Source organism: Eubalaena glacialis, chromosome 3 (genome assembly GCF_028564815.1).
Source record: "Eubalaena glacialis isolate mEubGla1 chromosome 3, mEubGla1.1.hap2.+ XY, whole genome shotgun sequence".
Lineage (NCBI taxonomy): Eukaryota > Metazoa > Chordata > Mammalia > Artiodactyla > Balaenidae > Eubalaena > Eubalaena glacialis.
This window is the reverse complement of record NC_083718.1, coordinates 86461119-86482133: the sequence shown is the minus strand read 5'-3', so window position 1 is coordinate 86482133 and position 21015 is coordinate 86461119. Positions and strand designations below refer to the sequence as shown.

Genomic DNA, 21015 nt, shown 5'->3' with positions numbered 1-21015 from the left:
CAAGTCCACCTTGGCCTTCACGTCACTTTCACCCACTGGTGTTCATTCTGCCCTCTAACTCCATAGTCTAATTTCATTTCCACATGGCAGCTGTTCCAATATTTGATGATACTGTATTCAGAATGTTTTCTTCTCATGTACCTTTTTTCATGAAATACTCTGTCATCCTCTGAAAACTAGCAAAACTATGTCTCTTAGTTGGCAACTAGAAGTTCTCTTAAAACCAAGTTATGCCATGACCAATATGGAGCCCATGGGCCTAAATTTTATCCTTGACTCAGCTCTCTGGGCCTTCTTCTGACCTGGTAAGTTATTAATATGGCTTAACTTGCTCTTGGTGAACCCATTCTTCTTATCAGTGCGCATCTTTTCTATGTGCTTACATGTCATCTAATTAATACCAATCCATTCTTAGTTTGAAAAAGATCAAAATAAAATTTACTCTTCTATATATATTGAAATATATTATTTCTACCATTCTGAAAATTGGACAACTGCTATTTTCCAGGCTTGAGGCAACTCTGATCTTCATGACTTTGAGAAGCAGCTTCTGTCATTCTGTTGAATGGAGTGCACCAGGGTCTGGTAAATGGTCTTCATTATAAACGTTCAGATTTTGTCCTACTATATTTTCACGTGATAGTTTCTCTGTTCTTTCCAAGCATGTAATGGGGGTCAAGGAGTCCCATGGCCCCACTCTTAATAGCTCCAACTTTTTCCCAGCATTGGCCTTTCTGGTCTAGTTCTCTGAAATAGAGATAGCTAATAGAGAAAACGTATTTTTTCCTTTAACCTTTGCTATGAATTTCAGGCCATTCTGGGTTTTATTCTTTCCTGCCCAAATTTTACTTTTTATAGACACTCAATAAATACGTGTAAACAATTTTTAAATAATAATTTATTAACTTGATCCATTCATTTAAAGGTAATGTCTGATGCCTCCAAGTTTACACCCACGAATGCTGTTGGATAGGGCTGGAAAATCTGGAGAACATATCTCTAGACCCTCCTGTTGTCATGTCACAAGATGTCCTTACCAGAGCCAGAATAGTGACTCTCAGTGTATGAATGAGGGGTTGCGAGGGAGACATCTGGAGCTGGCTGTGCAGTGCCTGGGGAGGGAGAGACAGAGCTGCAATGAAGTCTGGAGGGACTTAGGGAACTCTCTTCACTGACTTCTCCAAACAGAAACTGACATTCTTTTCCCTCCTCATTCACACTCAGCTGGAAATGGGAAAGGGAGAGAAAGAGACACCAAGCTGGTGTTCAGTTCACAGCCAGCGACCCTCTGGTTATCTGCAAAGACGGGAGAAGGGACTTATACATGAAATGTGAATTTCTCAGTGCTATTCACACCTAGAGCTTGTGAGTCTAGGGACTTGTAGGTGGGGTCTCATAAGAAGCAACCTTATCTAGATTGGGCTGTGTGGGTCTGGGCAATTTTTGTACTCTCCACCCTCTTCTCTTTGATTCTGCAGCGGAGTATTGCTGTGGAAAGGAGGAATATGGAAGTGCCCTGAAAACTCCAGCTGGCTTCCCTGAAGGCCCTTATCTTGTTGTAGAGCTGAGGCATGGACTCTGGGTTCTAACCATGGAAGCCAAAGGTGGATACTGTCTCAGGGAATAAAAACAACCCAGTCAAGTCACACATTTGGGTTACAGATTCTTTCAAAGATATAGTTCCTTGCATTCACCAAAGTTTCAGCCCTAGCCAAACAGAAAACCTGGGAGCCTCATGCACTGGGACAATAGTATGATGTGGCTGAGTCCATGACGGGCCACACACTCATGTCAATGGCTGCAGTTGTAGAACAGGGTCTTTCCCCCTAATTGGCTGCTGCTGTGATGTTGTAGGGGCTCTGGTCACCATTTTTCTGATCATGACAAGGGAGAAGGAATGTGGAAGTACTGGTCTTCCAGCGAGAACATCTGGGTGGAAAGTGTGGAAATATGGGCCACTTGAATGGGGCGGGGGAGTGGCAGGTGCTATCCAGGGCATGTGGTAGTAACATGAAGGTGGGATGTGGTCCTCCCTCTGCTGAAGTGGGCACCATGGAAGCCTTGGCTCTACCATGTGACAGTCAGGCCACAAGCCCAGGGGCAGCACCAGGTAGCATAGGGAGTCACAAGAATGGGCATCACATCAGACAGCCCTGAGGATGAAAACTAGCCCCGCCTGGGGCAAGCCACGTGGGGTCAGTATTTATAAAGTAGGGACAATAGTGCCTGTCCTGCTTCCCTCTCTGGGCGGACTGTGAGGAAGAGTGGAGTACTGCACACCAATGTGTTTTATAACTGCAAACCTATATGCCCTCTTGAAACTCCCTAGATGTGGACAGAACCAGGAGGTTTTGGTGCCTTTCTTACTTTTTTCTTGGTGAGCATTGCTGAGCACATATTCCAGCCTCTCCTGCAGGCGGTCATTGATGAATATGGATTCCTCCAGGCGCTGGCGCAGGTTCCGGATCTCAACAAGATTCTTTTCCAGCAGGTCGGCCCCTGTTGCATACCACCAAGACATGGGAGAGGTAGGAAATGGGGAAGGCTGTCACTCATGGGCAGGTGGGAGGTTCTGCCCAGGGTCTCCCTGCAAGACCCCTGCCCATATCTATACTTCCGTCAACTTCCTCCTCACACCTGGGCACCCAGGAAACACCAGGCAACTTCGTTTAAAGAGCTTCTGGGCTCTCAATCACAAGATAGCCCTCTGCTAGAACTCCACAAGGCCTCCTCCCAGATAGAAGCTGAGTACACTTGAGGGAGATGGACACTGGGCTGGCGAACAAGGGTGAGAAGCCGCTAAAGTCTTCTAGGTAGGACTGGCCTGACGATGAGAAAGTGTGTCTACTTCCTTAGGCAGCAATCCAGAGGGCCTCCCTCTCTACCTCAGACCTCTCTTACCCTATGATCCATGACTGAACAACCTTTAACATCCACTCACTGATAGAAAGACTAAGGTAAGTGGAGATGAAATTAGATCAGGCTGTGAATAATGAGTGACACAGTGTTTTCCTTTGGTGAGAAGTGACAAGGAAGAGCCTGGGGAGGTATCAGGACCTGAAGGAGGAGTGAGAGAAAGGAACACCTTCGAGGAGAGAAAAAGATGCACAAAGGAAAGGGTAGAAAGACCAAAATTAGCTTCATCCACCAGGACATCTTGCTTAGGGCCAGGTTTTTCTCTGAGAACTTCAAATGTTGTATTGTTACACTGTCTGCATCCCAGAAACTGAGCTGCTTCAAGGCATTCCTCTACACAGCTGCACCCCTAGCCACTGGGTGCCAGGATGCCTGGCTCCAAACCCAATGGCAAAGTTTGAGAGGCAGGACTGGCTTATAGTTGTATACAAAGTGTGTGTGTGTGTGTGTGTGTGCGCATATAGAAATAGTCTCCCATCCTGCAATAGCTCTTGACCTAAGGAAGACCTACCTTCCCCATGGAAGGGAACACACAAACGTGAGGCAACTCATCCTCCCTACAGAGTGCCTCAGAGTGCCTTCCTTTATTGTCCTGCCCAGAGTGAGTCCCTAGGTAGGGGAAATGGGAGAGGCATGTAGAAAGGACCAACACTGAGCTGGGACTTCATTCTCTGGCTGACCCACGGGATGTTGCCTTTCATCTTCTCACCCATTTCTGTGAGCCAGGGTCTAACAGAGGAACAAAAAACCATATGGCCAGGAAAGGAATGTATCATTCCTGTCAATGGGCTCTATTTCACCAACTGCTCCTTTGTATTTTACCAGAGGGCTTGGAGTTGGGCTGGTATAAAGAGGAGAAGGAGGATAGGTTCCCAGATGCATTCATCTTCTGAGGCCTCATCTCGTCCCATGGGCCACTGCTGCCATGAAGCCCAGGGTCTGGTGTCCCACTCAGCTCTGTGGTGCCACTCAAAGGATAGAAGGGCTGAGCAGACGTGGCTTCTGAATGGTTGCTGGGCAATGAACTTGAATCAGCAGGAGTGGCTGGGCTGACATCTGTCCAGAAAGGAATATGAGTGAGAAACAAACGGAGAAGTCAGAAATGAAGTGTTTTAAAAATAATTATACTGGGTTGAATAGTATCCTCCAAAAATTCATGTCTACCTGGAACCTCAGACTGTGATCTTTATGGATATAATTAGTTAAGATGAGATGATACTGGATTAGGGTGGACCCTGAATCCAACATGACTGATACACAGGGGAGAAGACCACATGACAGTGGAGGCAGAAATGGGAGTGATGCATCTTCAAGGCAAAGGATGCTTCCCGCAACCACCAGAAGTCAGGGAGAGGCAAGGAAAAGGGAGCATGGCCTGTTGATGCCTTGATTTCAGACTCCTAGCCTCCAGAACTGTGAGAGAACAAATTGCTGTTGTTTTTAACATCCGGTTTGTGATATTTTGTTACAGCAGCCTTAGAAAACTAATGCAGTAATTCGTGGAATGAAGACTAAGGTGGATATCAGTGACCCCCAGCCTAGTGCTGAATATCAGCTAAAAACTCATTTCTCAAGGACCATAAATTTCACCCCAAGGTTACTGGCATTCCTGGCCTATGATATCAAGAAGTAGTTGTTAGATGTAGCGTCTGAGGGTCACAGTACACACACAGGAAAAGTACAGGGGCCCTTCTCCTAGCTCCCTCTATGATCCCCAAAATGCTGGAATGTTCCCAGGGAGGTACTTCAGAAATGTCTCCTCCAATAGCAGGACTCATTGCCAATCGTATAAGTCATGAGACTAAGGAGATGAAGCAATTTGCTGGTCTGTGAACAGGTGATCCACTCACCCAACAGTCTATGCTCTTGCCAGCAACAAGAGCAGCTAGTCCTTCCTGAGGTTGTTCTGTACTGGGGTTGTTGGAAGAGGATGAAGAAGGGAAAATGGTCTCTACTTCTGGCGGATGCGCAGAAAACCCAGATAGGGTGGCTCACTCCTGGTGGCTCCCACTCCTCCTGCCTCAGCTTACTCTGGACGCCTTCTGAGGCTGAGGGAGTGTCTGAGGAAAGCAAGTGGTGAGTTGCATCCCACCCAGAATGGCTCACGAGACTGTAAAAATAATTCTTAAATACAGCTGATTGTCTGGCTCCCGTCCAAAGAATGACCTGGGTATTTCTGCATGGGGGATTGTAGAACCAAACAATATATGGTATCTTACAGCTCAATGATCCTATGAGAACATCATCATGTCCTTTGCTGGCTCCCTTTAGAAAAAAACCTGGCTAGGTGGCAGGGCCATAATTCAGAGAAAAGTTCAAGAGTCACCCCTTTCAAGATTACTATCAAGGTCCACAGAGTAGTCGGGTTTCTCCTCTAAGCAGGGAGGAGTGAGGTCCTATTTCCCTCAACCAAGCCAAGTTCCTCTAGGGAACTGCCTACTTAAGTCAGTATCCTTCCCCAGTTTACATAATACCAGATGTAATTAACATCACAGTGAAATAAAGAGTAAAGCCTTCAGTTCAAAGCCTCACTTAAAGTAGGAACTCAATCAAAATGCGATTCCCAACCCCTTTCAAAGCCCCTTTATCCCCTCCCCAGAAAATCAGCTTACTCTCAGCTAAGAGCGTAGGAGCGTTCAAGTCTGTCAGTTAACAGTGATCAGCGTTTTCTTGTCCCATTCTCCCCTGGCCACACAACACAGGGAACATGCCCTACACGGCATGTGGAAAGCAGCAGAGAAGAGCCTCCTGTGAGAGGAATTCAGCCTCACGGTGAAGCTGCCACATCTGCCACACACCATTTGTTAACTACCCTAGAAATTTTGACCGCAAAAGCAAAGAAGGAGTAGTGATAAGCCATTGCCCCTCTGAGAAAATGACTTCAGATGGGAAAAAGAAGGGCTTCATTCTCCCTCAGAAAAGACAGGAATAACAGAAAATAAGGCTGATACTTTCTGAGAGTGCCACTCCAGCGGCCACATTTTAAATGTGGCCATTCTTACAAGTAGTGGCAGGAATTGCAGGTAAGGAGAAGGTGTACTTGCCTTTCTCCTGCTGTCCCTCAGGGCAGTGCTGAGGTGGAACCAAGTGCCTATGGGCAACTGAGTGATGAACTCAAAACTCCCTTGGCCCTTGGATGATGTCACATACATATCAAGGGCAGCCCGTTCATTTATAAATTCATGGGTGGAAGTGCAACGTGTCTAAGGTCTTGTCTCCTTTGCAGAGGCTAGGCCTTTGTGTGGGGCATAGGGGCAGAAAGAGTGGAATGGGGAAAACCCTCGCTCCAGAAGCCTAGAGAAAGAGGTGTGCAACGGAGTGACTCCCTCCCTGCTTGGTCCCTGAATGCTCAGGCTGCAGTTCAGTGGACAGTCTAAGCTTTAGGGTCAGGCAGGCTCACAGTGAACGTTACCCCAAGCTGGGCTGTCTTCAGTAAGTTCCCTTACTTCACCAAGCCTCAGTGTCCGTAGCTGTGCTGTAAAATCAGAACACCAGCACCAACTTGAGAGGATTGCTGTCTTGATTAAATGAAGCAACATATGTGTAGTGGTCAATAATACAAGCATAATAGGTGCCCAATAAAGGTGTACTTCCTGTCTTCCCTTGGCTGCTATACTCGTGAGGAAACATTATGCTGCTTTGCTTCTCAGGGTAAAATGAGAAACAGGAATAGTACCAGGTCAAAACCCATTATGGCTTATTCATGCCTAAAATAGTCAGTTCAGATTAAAACAAAAAAACAAAAAAAAACCCCAAAATCCCCAGATATAGCCAGGGACTAAGGATGGTTTCCTGGTCCCTGGTTCTTCACACCAGAATCTGACTCATACAGTTGCCTAAAAATTCAAATGCTTTTCTCAGGAGGGAAAATAAAGAGAAGGCTTAGCAGGAGAAAATGAAGGTTTGATTTTAAACTTACTCTCCTCCTCCTATCCCTAGCAAGGCTACCTAAGAGCGCTCCTTGGGGAATTCTGGAGAGGGGCATGCTGGTGACGGATTCAGCCAGTCCCAGTTACTGATGGCTTAGAGGATATTACAGGTGAATTATTAGAATGATGAGTGGGATCTGTAAATCCACAAATGATAGAGAATATTTAGTGGTGAATAGAAAATAGGAACTGTGGCTGTTTACCCAAAAGAGTCCAAGATCAGAGGCCCAATGTTAATGATATTTGCGTCCGTAGTCTGAAACATGATGCGACTGTGTTGCAGTGATGAGGAGCATTTGTCCCCTCCCGTTCCCAATTCATGACCCCTCCCCTCAAGTCCAACACCATGTATGTGCCTGATGGGGTCTGGTGGCTGACGACGTGTGGGACTAGGAATGGAGAAAAGCTATCTGACACCCTTGGGGCCTGTGCTTGGCACTGAGTCCCAGACCTGTGCTCAACCAGGTACATCACAGTGGATCTGCAGGGTCTGGCTGCCAAGATGCCTCCTCTTTGGTCTAGACAAATAAGCGAGCACCCAGAAACTGGAGGCTCTCTGGATACTTACTGGCCACATCCACTGCAGGGCGCACTTCCTGCTCATCAAACAGCGGGGTGGTGCTGCTAGAGGAGCGATGGGCAGCGGACTGGGCATGGCTGCTGGAGCGGGTCTGGGGCCTAGTCTGGGGCCGGGCATCCTGCTTGGTCTCTAGGACTTCTGCCATTTTACCCTTCTTCTGCAACTCCCTTAAGATACTAGGGGGTAAGAAAGACAGAAGGAAAAGTGAAAGTCACCTGAACACCACAGCTGTATTGACCTGGGGGCTCACAGGAGAGGCCCCAGGAGTCAAGGAGACAGTTCCTTTAGGGAAGAAGCCAAACAATCCATTTCCATTTGGGGGTAGAGAGTTGGGAGGCAGGAGAGAACAACAGTGTCCAGTGCCTTGGCCAAAAACATCCTGAGAAAGAGAGAAGACCCATCAGGCTCTTTAACACTTACGGTTCCTTCACAAGACACCCAGAGGCACGTAAGATTTCAACATACTCTGTGACATCCATTGAATAGTATTTAAAACTGCTTCCTGAGGCAATGTTGCCTTCTGGGTGTCTTGTAGTTTCTAGATCTCCTTCCCTAAGTATAGTTATACACGGTATAAATCTATCTATGTCATATTTATAGTATAAATCTTTTTTCTTTCAAAGAAAATTTGTAGCCATTTAACATCTGCCAGCACTCGTTGGGTCACACTTGAAGATATCAGATATAATCTCACTCCAGTTTTTAAAGATCTAGGGGAAATCAGAGGTGATGCCTGGGAGTACAGGAGACTCCTAAGACTGGAGAGTTAGGCTAGAGCAGCTCTATATTACTAAATTAGTAAATTAATACGAGACTTGGAACCAAAAGAAAAATAAATTAAAAAAATAGGAAATGAGACCACTTTGTCACTAAGGATACATAATGGTGTAATGGTATAATCAGCTGTTTGTTTTTTTACAGAGGGTGAGAGCTCCTGCTCCTTTGATCTTCTGGCCTTTGCTCTGGATCCTTTACCAGATTATATCTTTCATAGCCCCTGAAACTTTGGAGTTACCTGAGGTTCCGCAGCACCTGTTCTCTTTGATTCTTCTTACTTATACAGTCATCTGAAAAGCAAATTAAAAAAAAGACCAGTCATAATTTAAACAGCTCTCATTTACCAAATACAAACACACACTGGGTTCTCTCTCTGGGATCAGAGACACATAGCTGCTTGACACTCAAGTCCAGGATACTCTGAATTTTCTCAGGAGACACTGGGTTGAGTCTTTAGAGAACTTGTCTGGCAGACTTTCCTGAATCCACCATGAAGATCATCATCTCTACTCGCTCTGCCCTGAGTCAGAGTAAAAAGCTGAAAATGTCTCTTTTCCCACAGATCATGGGATACTTGTCCAGCTGGCCTCTGGGCCACCCCAGCCAGAGCCTCCAAGTCCTGCCACAAGGCTGGTTCCCAGTCCCGTGTCTGTGTGTCCCATCACAGCTTTCATGCAGAACCTACTCCTGCCTCTGTAGAGGTGACAGACATCCCTGTCCCACCTCTGCATCCGCCACCAGAAGCCTGCACAATGGCCTCAAGCCTGCTCTTACTATGTGCCCTCAGGTCTCCGGGCAATATTCTATGTAAAAGGCTCCTGAAATAAATATTCCACAAAAGGTACTAATACATAGAGCGCCTAAACCATTCCCAAATCAGCATGATTCTTTTATCATTCTTTTGACGTACTCTGATTCATATTGTTTATTTGATCCTAAGAGCAATCATGCAAACTTTAGTGGCTGGTATTATTTGACCTAATTTTTTAGGTGAGGAAACAGATATCAAAAGGAATATGAATATGTCCAGAACTAGTAATGATCACATACAGGCTAGAGCAAGAGTCTTTAGATTCCTAGTTTAGGGCTCTTTTCACGACAACCAGCTGCCCCTACTACACCTCTCTTTCTGCCAGTTAGTTTCAGATAAATGCTGTCCCCCCACTGATACCTCCTGCCATAGCAGCCATATTCCATGAGAGATGGAGGAGCTGGGAATCATCATGGCCTCCTCAACCCTGTGTGCCTCTCTGTTGCTCCTAAACAGCCAGTCCTGACTCTGGCCCCAAGATGGTGATTACAAAGCAGGACCCCAGATTGAAAAGTCACTTGTGGATGAGTGTGAGCGTAGGTCCTTGGGAGGGACGAAAGGCCCTCCTGAGCCCTGGGGCCCGATTACCTGTGCTGAATTTGCTGGCAAGGCTCTCCGCCAGCTGGCTGCCCTTGGCCAGCTGCTCACGGAAATGCTGCTCCATGTAGTAGTCGATCTTATTACCGCTGAGGAGCTCTTCAAAGGTCTTCACTGTGTTCTTGACATGTTGGATGAGAAGGGAAGAGACAGCCCTCCCAATCCTCATCTTTTCCCGCAGGTGGGTCAACTCTCGAGCCTGATCCTGGATCAAGGAGTATTTCCTAAGGTGGGAAAGAAACAGTAAGGGTGGAGAGGGGTGACTGATAGAGTATGGCGCTTCGGCAGAAGGTGCTCTGAGAATTTCACCGGAAGAGCCTCCACGCTGAACTCTAGCACGTGTTTAGTGACCGGAATGTGGTAAAGAGAATGATGGAAGGAAAACAAAAGAGTTCCTCTGTGTAAAAGACCCCTTCTCAGATCATCTTTCCCCCTGCCCTATACTTCTGAAAATGGCTTTCTTCTCTAATTCTACTGCAAAATCTGCTCCCAGTTTCTCTCTTCAGCTTATAATCCATTTCAATACAGTAAACAAAGCTAGGTGTTAACTGAAAAGTTGAAAGGAAAATCATTATGTGAGAGAAGAGACCACTGGTCTAGGCAGCGGGATTCTTCTTTCACCAGAATGGACCTATCTGTGTCTTTTCCATAGACAGCCAAGGCTTGATTGGCAAGACATCCTCAAGCCCTTAATTTAATCACCATATACTATTGCTTCTGTATTCTCCAGTGTAACTGCTACAGTTCTGCCCACAGGGTTCAAAAGAATGATCTGAAAAATATGATCTCCAAAAAGTGTTCTGAACTAATTTAGAATCCCATGATATCATGGCCAATATAACTACTATTTGTTATATACAAGAGTAGAAGAGAAGGTTTTAGTTTATCTTGCCAGAAATTCATCTCAATGGGTGACAGCTTCTTAGGAAGAGATGGCCTTGTCCTACACTCTTTTCATCTGGGCTTCCAAAACACCCAGACATTAGAACAGTTAGAGTGTTCTGTTGAAGCTATCTATTCGTATACTTTTCTTCCCCACCGGTTTGAGTTTCTCCATGGAAGAGACCAGATCTTATTGATTCCAGGTGCCTAATATGGTATCTAGAAAATGATACATTCAGTAAACATTTATGAGCTATTATGTATAAAAGCCTTTCTCAAATGTAATATAAGTACAGAAAAATACTATTATTACTGCTGCTTCAGATGCATTAAGGATTTAAGCACACTGCAAAATCTCAGAAATTCTACTTTGATTCAATATGCAGATGACTTACTTCTGTGTTCCTCATCTAGAGAGAACTCAGAAGTTAATTCAAAATATTTGTTACAACTGTCTTATAAAGGCCATAAGGCCTCATGAGATACACTTCAGTTTTCACAACGAAAGGTACATTACCTAGGTCATGATTTATCTGTAAAAGGACACTTTCTGTCTCCAGAAAGAATAAGTACCACCCCAAGTAACCCAACCTATGACTAAGAACTTAGAGGTTTCCTCAGACCTGCAGGATATTGACAAGCCAGGATCCCTAACTTTTCCTTGTTAGCTACTCCACTCTATGTAGGAATTGACTAAAAATAACACTCAGGAACCTCTTCCTTGGGAAACAAAATATAAGAAAGGCTTTACTGAAACTAACGGGCTTTACAAAATCCTCCTGCATTGGGACCGGCCCACCACCCCCCACAACCCCGCCAACTACACTAAACCTTTCACGCTGTTTGTTTAGGAATGTAATAATCAGGCTTTAGAAGTTCTTATGCAAAAACCTGGAGGAAAAAAATAGACCTATAGCCTACAATTGGGTCCAGTGGCCCGGGCATACCCAAATTGTTTAAAGGCAGTAGCTGCAGCCTTTAAATTCCTTTGTGGAATCCTCCTTGAAACTTGTTCAGGGAAGTGAATTAAATTTACAGGTTCCTCATGTTGTAGAAAGTTTGCTAAACATTGAGCATACACACCATTTCTTAGCTAGTAGATTAACACGAGATTCTACTTCTGTCTCCTAATCTGAGCATTCTTTGCTGCCGCTCTTTAAACCCTGTTACCTTCCTACGCTTACCTGACAGAGAGAGACTCAACTGTGCTGAATTTGGCTCCCCAAATCTAACTCCTAGACGAGTTTTACAGAAAACCCTATTAGCCAACCCAGACTTAGTACTCTGTGTTGGTGGCTCCTATGCCACAAATTCTGAAGGGGAACATCAAGCTGCATATACTGTAACTACTCAACACGAACTGTTAGAAAGAGGAGTCCCTTCCTCAGTTTAATTCAGCTCAACCTACAGAACTGTTTACACTCATTTGAGCCTGTGAATTGGCAAAAGAAAATACTGCAAATATCTACACTGATAGCAGGTATGCCTTCAGAGTAGTCCATGACTTTGGTATGCTCTGGGAACAGAGAAGATTTTTAAGTCCAGTGATACACCTATAAAAATGGACCTCAGGTTGCTGACCTCCTCTCTGCACTATTATTGCCCTCACAAGTTGCTATCATAAAAATTGAGGCTCATACCCACTGATCAGACCCTGAATACCAGGGAAATGTGATGGCTGACTTTCATGCTAAGGCTACCACTCAAGAAATTACTAAGGTACCAAAACTTTGTAATTTAAATGAACTCCATAAAATGGCACATAGCCATTTTCCCTGAATTTCCACAACCTACCGTCCACGGTAGAGCCAAATCAGATTACTTAAGACAATTTGTGTAATAGGCAAAAAATTGTATCTGATGCTGAAAGATACAAAAGTGTCATGAAGAAGGATGAATATTTAACATAAAAAAGAGGACTTTCGGAGGGCCCAAATGGCTGTCTGGTGCTTCCTGAATCTCTCAAACTACCACTCTTGCAAGCACTTTATGAGACTACTCACAATGGAATTGACAAAATGACTCAGATTATGAAAAAATATTAGTGATATGGTTGTTCTACATTAGTAAGACACATTTATAATAAATGTTTAAACTGTCAATCATATAACATGGGTAAAACCATTAATGTAACTCCAGGGGCTGCTCCCCCACTGTCTGGACCATTTGAATATTTACGATTAAACTTTTTCAATTGTCTCCTTTAGGGGCTATCAATATGTACTTGTAATGGTGTGTCTAGAGGAATAGAAGCTTTCCCATGTTGGAAAGCTGATGCCAACATTGTAGCCAAGAAATTATTAGAAAATGTTTTTCCATTGTGGGGAATCCCAAATGAAATTTCAAATGTTAGAGGGGCTCACTTTACTAGACAGGTTTTAAAACAACTAACCAAGGTTATTCAAACATTATGGCATTATCATTGTCCCAATCAGCCTCAGTCTTTAGGGAAGTTGAATGTACCAATGGCATTCTAAAATTTAAATTGGCAACACTGACTGAAAACACAGGAATACCTTGGCCTAAAGTGCTACCCTCAGCCCTCATGACAATGAGGTCAACACCTTTTGGGAAACATAAATTAACACCCTTGTGAAATCACCACTGGACAACCCATGCCTTTGATAAGAGAACCCCATGCACATCCTGCCCTTGTAAATTCTAATATGACCCAATACTGTAGGGCACTAATACAATATTCAAAACCTTACAGTCAACAGGTCAAGGAGACTTTCAGGGATCCTTGGTCTGATGAGGACTTTGTATCCCTTACACTGGAACCTGGAGACTAGGTATTCTGGAAGAGACATCAATGAAAAACACCACTTGAACCTTGATGGAAAGGGGCCTACCAGGTTTTTAAAATTTCTCACACAGCAGTTAAATTACAGGATATTGAAACTTGGATCCATGTCTCTCAACTGAAGAGAAGCCTCCTCGCCCCACCACCCCACCACCACCAGACTCTTGGACTTGTCAACCTTCAGCTGACTTAAAATGAAAGATTTCCAGGAAAAAAAAAAATCTTCCCTCAAAGCAGATGACAACACAAGGTAGACAGCTTACATCCAAGATCACAGAACATGATTCTGCTGGATTCCCCATTCTCTTCCAGGACTTATTTTTATAACAATTATTGTGATATTGCTATTTTACAAACACAAAACATTCAAACTCATTTTCCTTTTTCTGTTAGGGATTTTCTCCACCCACTAAGGTCCACCATTCAATGCATACCCTACTTTACTAATCAAAATGATTGTTATGTTATTATTATCTAAGTGTAGCCACTTAAATGCTCAGGGAGACTCTCAGTTAATATTAGAACCAGGTTTTACACATACTTGGATGACAGGAAAAATGGCCTCACAGAAAGATTTAGTATCCATCCTTTGGCCATTCAGCTAATACTGATGGCCAATTAATCTGCCATTGAGAGGAAGCTTCAGAAGCCAAAGGATGGCCTGTAATCACTGTAAACTTCATTGCTGGCAATCTGTCCCTATGCATAGAAAACCTTAATGGTACTGGACTTGATTTAGGACATGTTCTGGACTCACTCTTTAATCGCACCCTTTGGTTTGACTCAGATGATGGAGACTGAACTCCTATATATAATGACACAGATTTTAAAATAGATAATGACAATGAAATCTTTGATTATGCTATTAAGAAAATTACTGAAGCTAAACTCAACCTAATCTGCAAAACAAGAAAAAATTACATTGGGCTGCATCTTGTAAGTGCCTTTGAAAATCATAAACAAAACTTAAGCTGTTCCCCCAAATTGGCATGAGGTGGCCAGTTTTAACCAAACCTCTATCATTAGGAAAACTCTAATGCTATAACAAATCACTGTAAATAATAAACAGCCTCTGCATTCTTACTATATAAAGCTATCTTATAACAATATACCTCTGAGCCTCATTCTAACTGTCCATTTAAGAGTTCCCAGTTCATGAACTGTTTTTATGTGCACAATAAACTCTTACTAATTACTATTTTTAGTGATCCAATAGTTTCAATGTTGTCATTTCTGGATTTTTAACACTCAGTTCCCTCTAACTTTCTCATTCACACCAACTTTGGCTACCCGTTCCCACCCCACCGCCATCATCTCCATCCTTCTTCTTGTTATTCTCTTTTTCCAGCAAGAAGGTGCTTCTTCTCCTATCTGCTCTTTCAGCTCTATCTCAGGATATAATATTAGCATAGTGTTCCTTGTAAGAAACACACACACGACACACAGATATACATCAGGGACCAAGGCCCAGTCCTGGCTGCATTTACTAAGATAAGAGACCCTTTAACATCCTAGTCCATCAAGAGGTATAAAATACTAGTTCAGGAAGGGACTTCATCTTATTTTACAGATGAAGACATTGAGGCTCACAAAGAATAAGAAAGATATTTGACATATGTCAATAATATCTCAATAAAGCTGAGGGGGGATATATCTGAACCCCTATAATTGGTTGGTGGAAGAGCCATCATTAAAAATTTTGGCTTCAAACTCCCAACCTAGTATCTTTATCAGTACCATGCATCCTCTTCTTCTGACTTTCAGGGGTCACTGAGATATAAATAAAGCTAATTCTACTTTTAAAACAAGGCTCTTTTCTGAAACACATTTATTATTCTGGATTCTATAGGTCTATTATTTACTATCAGCCAGTTTCCAAATAATAAATAGCACATCACAATAACAATTAAAATGTATCTAGGTAATTTTTTTGCATAAAAGCTGTTTTTTTGAAAACATCAATAAAATCAATAAGCCTCTGGCCAGGCTAACTAAGAAAGAGAGAAGACACAAATTACTAATAACAGAAATGAAAGAGAGGACATCATTATAGATCCCATGGACATTAAAAGGATAATAAAGGAATACTATGAATAACTCTAATCCCACAAATTTGATAACCTAGATGAAATCGGCCAATTTCTTGAAAAACACAATCTGCCAAAACTCACACAAGAAGAAATATACAATCTGAATAGAACTATATCTATTGAAGACATTGATTCAATAATTAATAACCTTCCAAAACAGAAAGCACCAGGCCCAGATGGGTTCACTAGTGAATTCTACCAAATATTTAGGGAAAAAATAATAACAATTCTCCACAGTCTCCTCCAGAAGATAGAAGCAGAGGAGATATTTTCTAACTCATTCTATGAAGCTAACATTACCCTAATATCAAAACCAGACAAAGGCATTATAAGGAAAAAACTACAAACCAGTATCTTTCATGAACACATGTGCAAAAATTCTCAGCAAAATATTAGCAAATTGAAGTCAACAATGTATAAAAAGAATTATACAACACACCAAGTGAGATTTATTCCAGGCATGCAAAGCTGGCTCCAACATTTGAAAATAACCTGATGTAATTCATCACATCAATAGGCTAATGAAGAAAAATCACATGATCTTATCAATAGATGTAAAAAAAAAGCATCTGACAAAATCCAACACCTATTCATGATTAAAACAAAACAAAACAGAACAAAAAAACTCCCAGCAAAATAGGAATAAAAAGAAACTTTCTCAACTTGATAAAGAATATCTACAAAAAACATACAACTAACATTACACTTAGTAGTAAGAAACCAGAAGCTTTTCCACTCAGATCACAAACAAGGTAAGGTTATCCCCTCTCACCACTCCTTTTCAACATCATATTGGAATTCCTAGCTAATGCAATAAGATAGGGAAAAGAAATAAAAGGTTTACAGAATGGAAAGGAAGAAATACAACTGTCTTTGTTTGCAATGACATTATTGTCTATGTAGAAAATTTGAAAGGATCAACCAAAAAACTCTTGGAACTAATAAGTGATTACAGTAAGGTTGCAGAATACAAGGTTAATATACAAAAGTCAGCTTCTTTCCTATATACCAGCAACGTATAAGTGGAATTTGAAATTGAAACAATATCATTTGCATTAGCACCCCCCAAAATGACATATTTAGGTATAAATCTAACAAAATGTGTACAAGACCCATGTGAGGAAAACTACAAAACTCTGAGGAAGGAAATCAAAGAAGAACTAAATAACTGGAGAGATATTTCATATTCATGGATAGGAAAATGCAATATTGTCAAGATGTCAGTTCTTCCCAACTTCATTTAAAGATCCAAGGCAATCACAGTCAAAATCCCAAGCAAGTTATTTTATGGATATTGGCAAACTGATTCTAAGGTTTACATGGAGAGGCAAAAGAACCAGAAGAGTCAACATAATATTGAAGGAGAAGAACAAAGTCAGAGGACAGACACTACCAACGTAAAGACTTACTATATACCTATAGTAATCAAGAAAGTGTGGTAGTGGTGAAAGAATAGACAAATCAATAGAACAAAATGGAGAGCCCAGAAACAGACCCACAAAAATATAGTTGACTGATCTTTGACAAAGGAGTAAAGGCAACATAATTGAGAAAAGACAGTCTTTTCAACAAATGGTGCTGAACAATTGGACATCCACATGCAAAGAAAATGAACCTAGATACAGACCTTATACCCGTCACAAAAATTAACTCAAAATAGATCATAGACCTAGATGTAAAACACAAAACTATGAAACTCCTAGAAGATAATGCAACAGAAAATCTAGATGATCTTGAGTTTGGTAATGACTGCTTTTTTTAACTTTTTATTTATTTATTTATTTATATTAACATCTTTATTGGGGTATAATTGCTTTACAATGGTGTGTTAGTTTCTGCTGTTGGTGATGACTCTTTAGATACAATACCAAGCTTTAAAATTTAAAACTTCTGCTTTGCAAAAGACATGGTCAAGAGAGTAAGAAGACGAAGACAAATCACAGACATGGAGAAAATATTTGAAAAAGACATATATGATAAAGGACTGTTACCCAAAATACACAAAGAACTTTCAAAACTCAACAATAAGAAAACAAACAATTCAATTAAATAATGGGCAAAAGACCTGAACAGACACCAAAGAAGATATACAGAGAGCACATAAGCACATAAAAATGCTCAATATCAATGTCACCATGGAACTGCCAGTTAAAACAACAATAAGATACTACTATACATCGTTAGAATGGTGACCATCTAGAACACTCACAACACTAAATGCTGGTGAGGATGTGGAGCAATAGATACTCTCATTCATTGCTGGTGGGAACGCAAAATGCTATAGCTACTTTTGAAGACAGTTTGACAGTTTCTTACAAAATTAAACATATTCCTACCATATGATCCAGCAACCACGCTCCTCACTATTTACCCAAATGAGTTGAAAACGTATGTCCACATAAAAATCTGCACACAATGTTTATAGCAGCTTTATTCATAATTGCCAAAACTTGGAAGCAACCAAGATGTTCTTCAGTAGATGAACAGATAAACTGTGGTACATCCAGAAAATGAAATATTTTTCAGTTCTTAAAAGAAATGCACAATCAAGCTATTAAAAGACATGGAGGAATCTTAAATGCATATTACTAAGTAAAAGAAGCCAGTTTGAAAAAGCTAGATAGTGTATGACTGCAACTATATGACATTCTAGAAAAGGCAAAACTATGGTGACAGTAAAAAGATCAGTGGTTGCCAGGGATTAAAAGGGAGGGAAGGATGAATAGGTGGAGCAGAGTATTTTTAGGGCAGTGAATAGTCATTCTATATGATACTGTAATGGTGGATGCATGTCACCATACTTTTGTCAAAACCTATAGAATGTACAATACCAAGAATGAACCCTAATGTAAACTACTGACTTTGGGTGATAATGATGTTCATCAATTGCAACAAATACCAACAAATATACGACACTGGTGAAGGATGTTGATATTGGGGGAAGAGGCTAGGCATGTGCAGGGTCAGGGATAGGTATATGGGAACTCTTTGTACTTTCCACGAATTTTGCTCTGAACTTAAAACTGCTCTAAAAATAAAGTCTATTTTTTAAAAAGAATGATCACAAGAATATAAATTTTTTAAATGCGTTTGACAAAGTGAGTGTAGGCTTTGTGAATTGAGAGCCCAGGATTCTGATATTATTTCTGCCAAAGGCTACTGTGTAACTGTGATCAAGCAACTGTATCTTTGGGCCTGAGTGTTCTCAGTTCTAAAATAACTCTCAGGTTATTTTAGCTCTAACATTACTCTCTGGGTCAGTGAAATTTAAGTGGTACATATTGACAGTGACCCAATGGAGCATGAAGCAAAATCTAACCACCTCCAAAGCTGCACTTCAACCACTAAGCAAGTTAGTGATGATTTAGTATTTCAGTAACTGGTGCTCACAGGTAACTGTATAATAGATTATCCCCATATTAATTGAATGCCTTCAAAAAGGTATAGGAAAACAGCCATTAAAGACAGACTGACAAATCTAGCCAACAGGCCATTATTTGGCAATTTTGTAAGCTTATTTTTAAAATTGAGCTGATCACACTGTAGTGTATACAGAAGTAGAAATATAAGATTGTACACATGTAAGTTATATAATGTTATAAACTGATGTTACCTCAATAAAAAATAAATTTAAAATATTGAGTTTATCCAAATTGTCATTCTAGAAACCAGGGGCATGAGCTTCCAAGAGAATGGGGTGGAGATGGAGGAGCCTCTGTATAAGTCTACCTCCTCAGGCACTGATGTGTGTCAGCTTTCACCATCAAAACATCTCAGGTAACAGGAGATTCGTATGTGCTCCCATCAATGCAGAAAAGAGACACTACTCACGTGACTGGAAGAGTTCCATGAAATCTCAAGCACCCATGAGATCATATATTTGGTGAATACATGCATTGTTAGTTAGAATAAAACCAAATTACTCTGAATAATATAAAGTAATTAATAATAAGAATACAGGGACTTCCCTGGTGGTCCAGTGGTTAAGACTTCGTTTCCCAATGCAGGGAGTACAGGTCTGATCCCTGGTCAGGGAGCTAAGATCCCCCATGCCTCACGGCCAAAACATCAAAACATAAAACAGAAGCAATATTGTAACAAATTCAATAAAGACTTTTTAAAAAAATGGTCCACATCAAAAAATCTTAAAAGAAAAATAAAAAAATCAAACACAACTTGGTTCCACGTTGTGGACCTTTTTTAAAAACTAAAATTAAATTAAAATACTATAGACTTTTCTTTAAAGAATTTCCAGGAAGGTCTTAAGAGAAAGCACTACAGTTAAGGTACAAAGCCTGAATACAGACCCTGAAAGCTGCTACGATAGCAATGACTTAATTCTGACAGAAGAAGTCTCTGAACAAAGAGTCTCTTACCCACTGTGGGACACAGAGGAGAATCCTGCTTTCTCAGGCCGAGTCTTCTGCTCATTCACTCCCCTCTCAGCAGGTCCCTTCTTCTCTAAGGGCTGATGCATCGCAGTCTTCAGTTGGAGCATTTTTCTCACAAAGAACCCTCTTACTGCCTCCTTTAAAAGGAAAGATAGAAAAGAAATGCATCTGCGTCTCCACAATGGCTAGACTTTCCTCCAAAGCTACCTAGAGGAATCAAAACAAAATAATGGTTTAAAGAGGCCGGATTACTATGAAGGGTCCCCTAGGAGCATAAAAATCACAAGAGCAGAACCTACAAGAAAGTAAACAATGAAGCCTTCAATGTGCCCGCTTGAACAGTTCTCTATCAGCCATGAAGACCCTGGTGATCCATTGGGTTGAAGGAAAGATGCAGCAAGTAGGGGGAGACGCTGCTTGCTATGAAGAGGAAGAGGAGGGTCCAGAGAAGTTTTAGAACTAAAAACAAGCAAGTAAACAAATGGGCTTTAAACTGGGCTAAAGGATGAGTATTTTTGATTCTTACAGTTGAGATAAAGTTCCCTGGGAGTGTCCCTTCAGAAATCAGAAAGCCTTTTTATCATCCCTAAGTTTTGACAGTCATGTAGGCAGAAACAAAGTTTGAGATGTCAGAATTCAAATCTCAGTAACTGGGACTCAACAATAGCACCATGGGAAGGACTCAGAGTGTCTGGTCTCAAGTTGTAATCCTAGAATTGGAATGTGGAGGTAGCTACAGAACCTGAGGAAGCCCTGCTTTCTGATGGCCCGCCATACTCAACACAAGGCTACCTGTTTCTCCCTGGATGTCCCTATCAATAAAGACCACCTCTCTTACCAGCCAGTTTTAGTATCTGTGTATTCTTTTGCTCATACTACCAACCAATCAATTTCTGAAGAAAAATCTAAGCATATTTTCCTTGTTCAATCTTGCTGTTGCATAGAAAACATCAGACAAATAATATTTTCTTAACACCTTTTATTTTCTTGAAGATAGTTTCAATAAAAACAATTCTTGTGGCTTTTCCTAAATGAATTTTTTAAGGCTTCTAGTGATTCTCACCATTTCTCTTTGGGAACTCTCCAGATTTTGCTCCTTATATTCTTTTAAGATTAATGATTTTTCATTAATCTTCAAAATAATTTCTTCAAAAATTAATGATTTTTCATTAATCATAATCTTTTCATTCCATAATAATTAATATATCCCAATGCAATGTTGGATTTCTTTCCCTTGAA

The 21015-nt window shown here is 41.4% G+C and overlaps 1 protein-coding gene across 1 annotated transcript; it reads right to left on the bottom strand.

Annotated features, from left to right (window-relative positions):
• Window positions 1–1020: 1020 nt before the first annotated feature.
• Window positions 1021–19883, bottom strand: LOC133088223 (myomegalin-like). The gene is made up of 7 exons (XM_061186068.1): window positions 19762–19883; window positions 9602–9834; window positions 8441–8492; window positions 7414–7601; window positions 3739–3972; window positions 2368–2499; window positions 1021–1112 (listed from the first exon to the last, which is right to left on the bottom strand). The coding sequence occupies exons 1-7, from the start codon at window positions 19881–19883 to the stop codon at window positions 1021–1023; spliced, it is 1053 nt and encodes a 350-aa protein (XP_061042051.1).
• Window positions 19884–21015: the final 1132 nt, after the last annotated feature.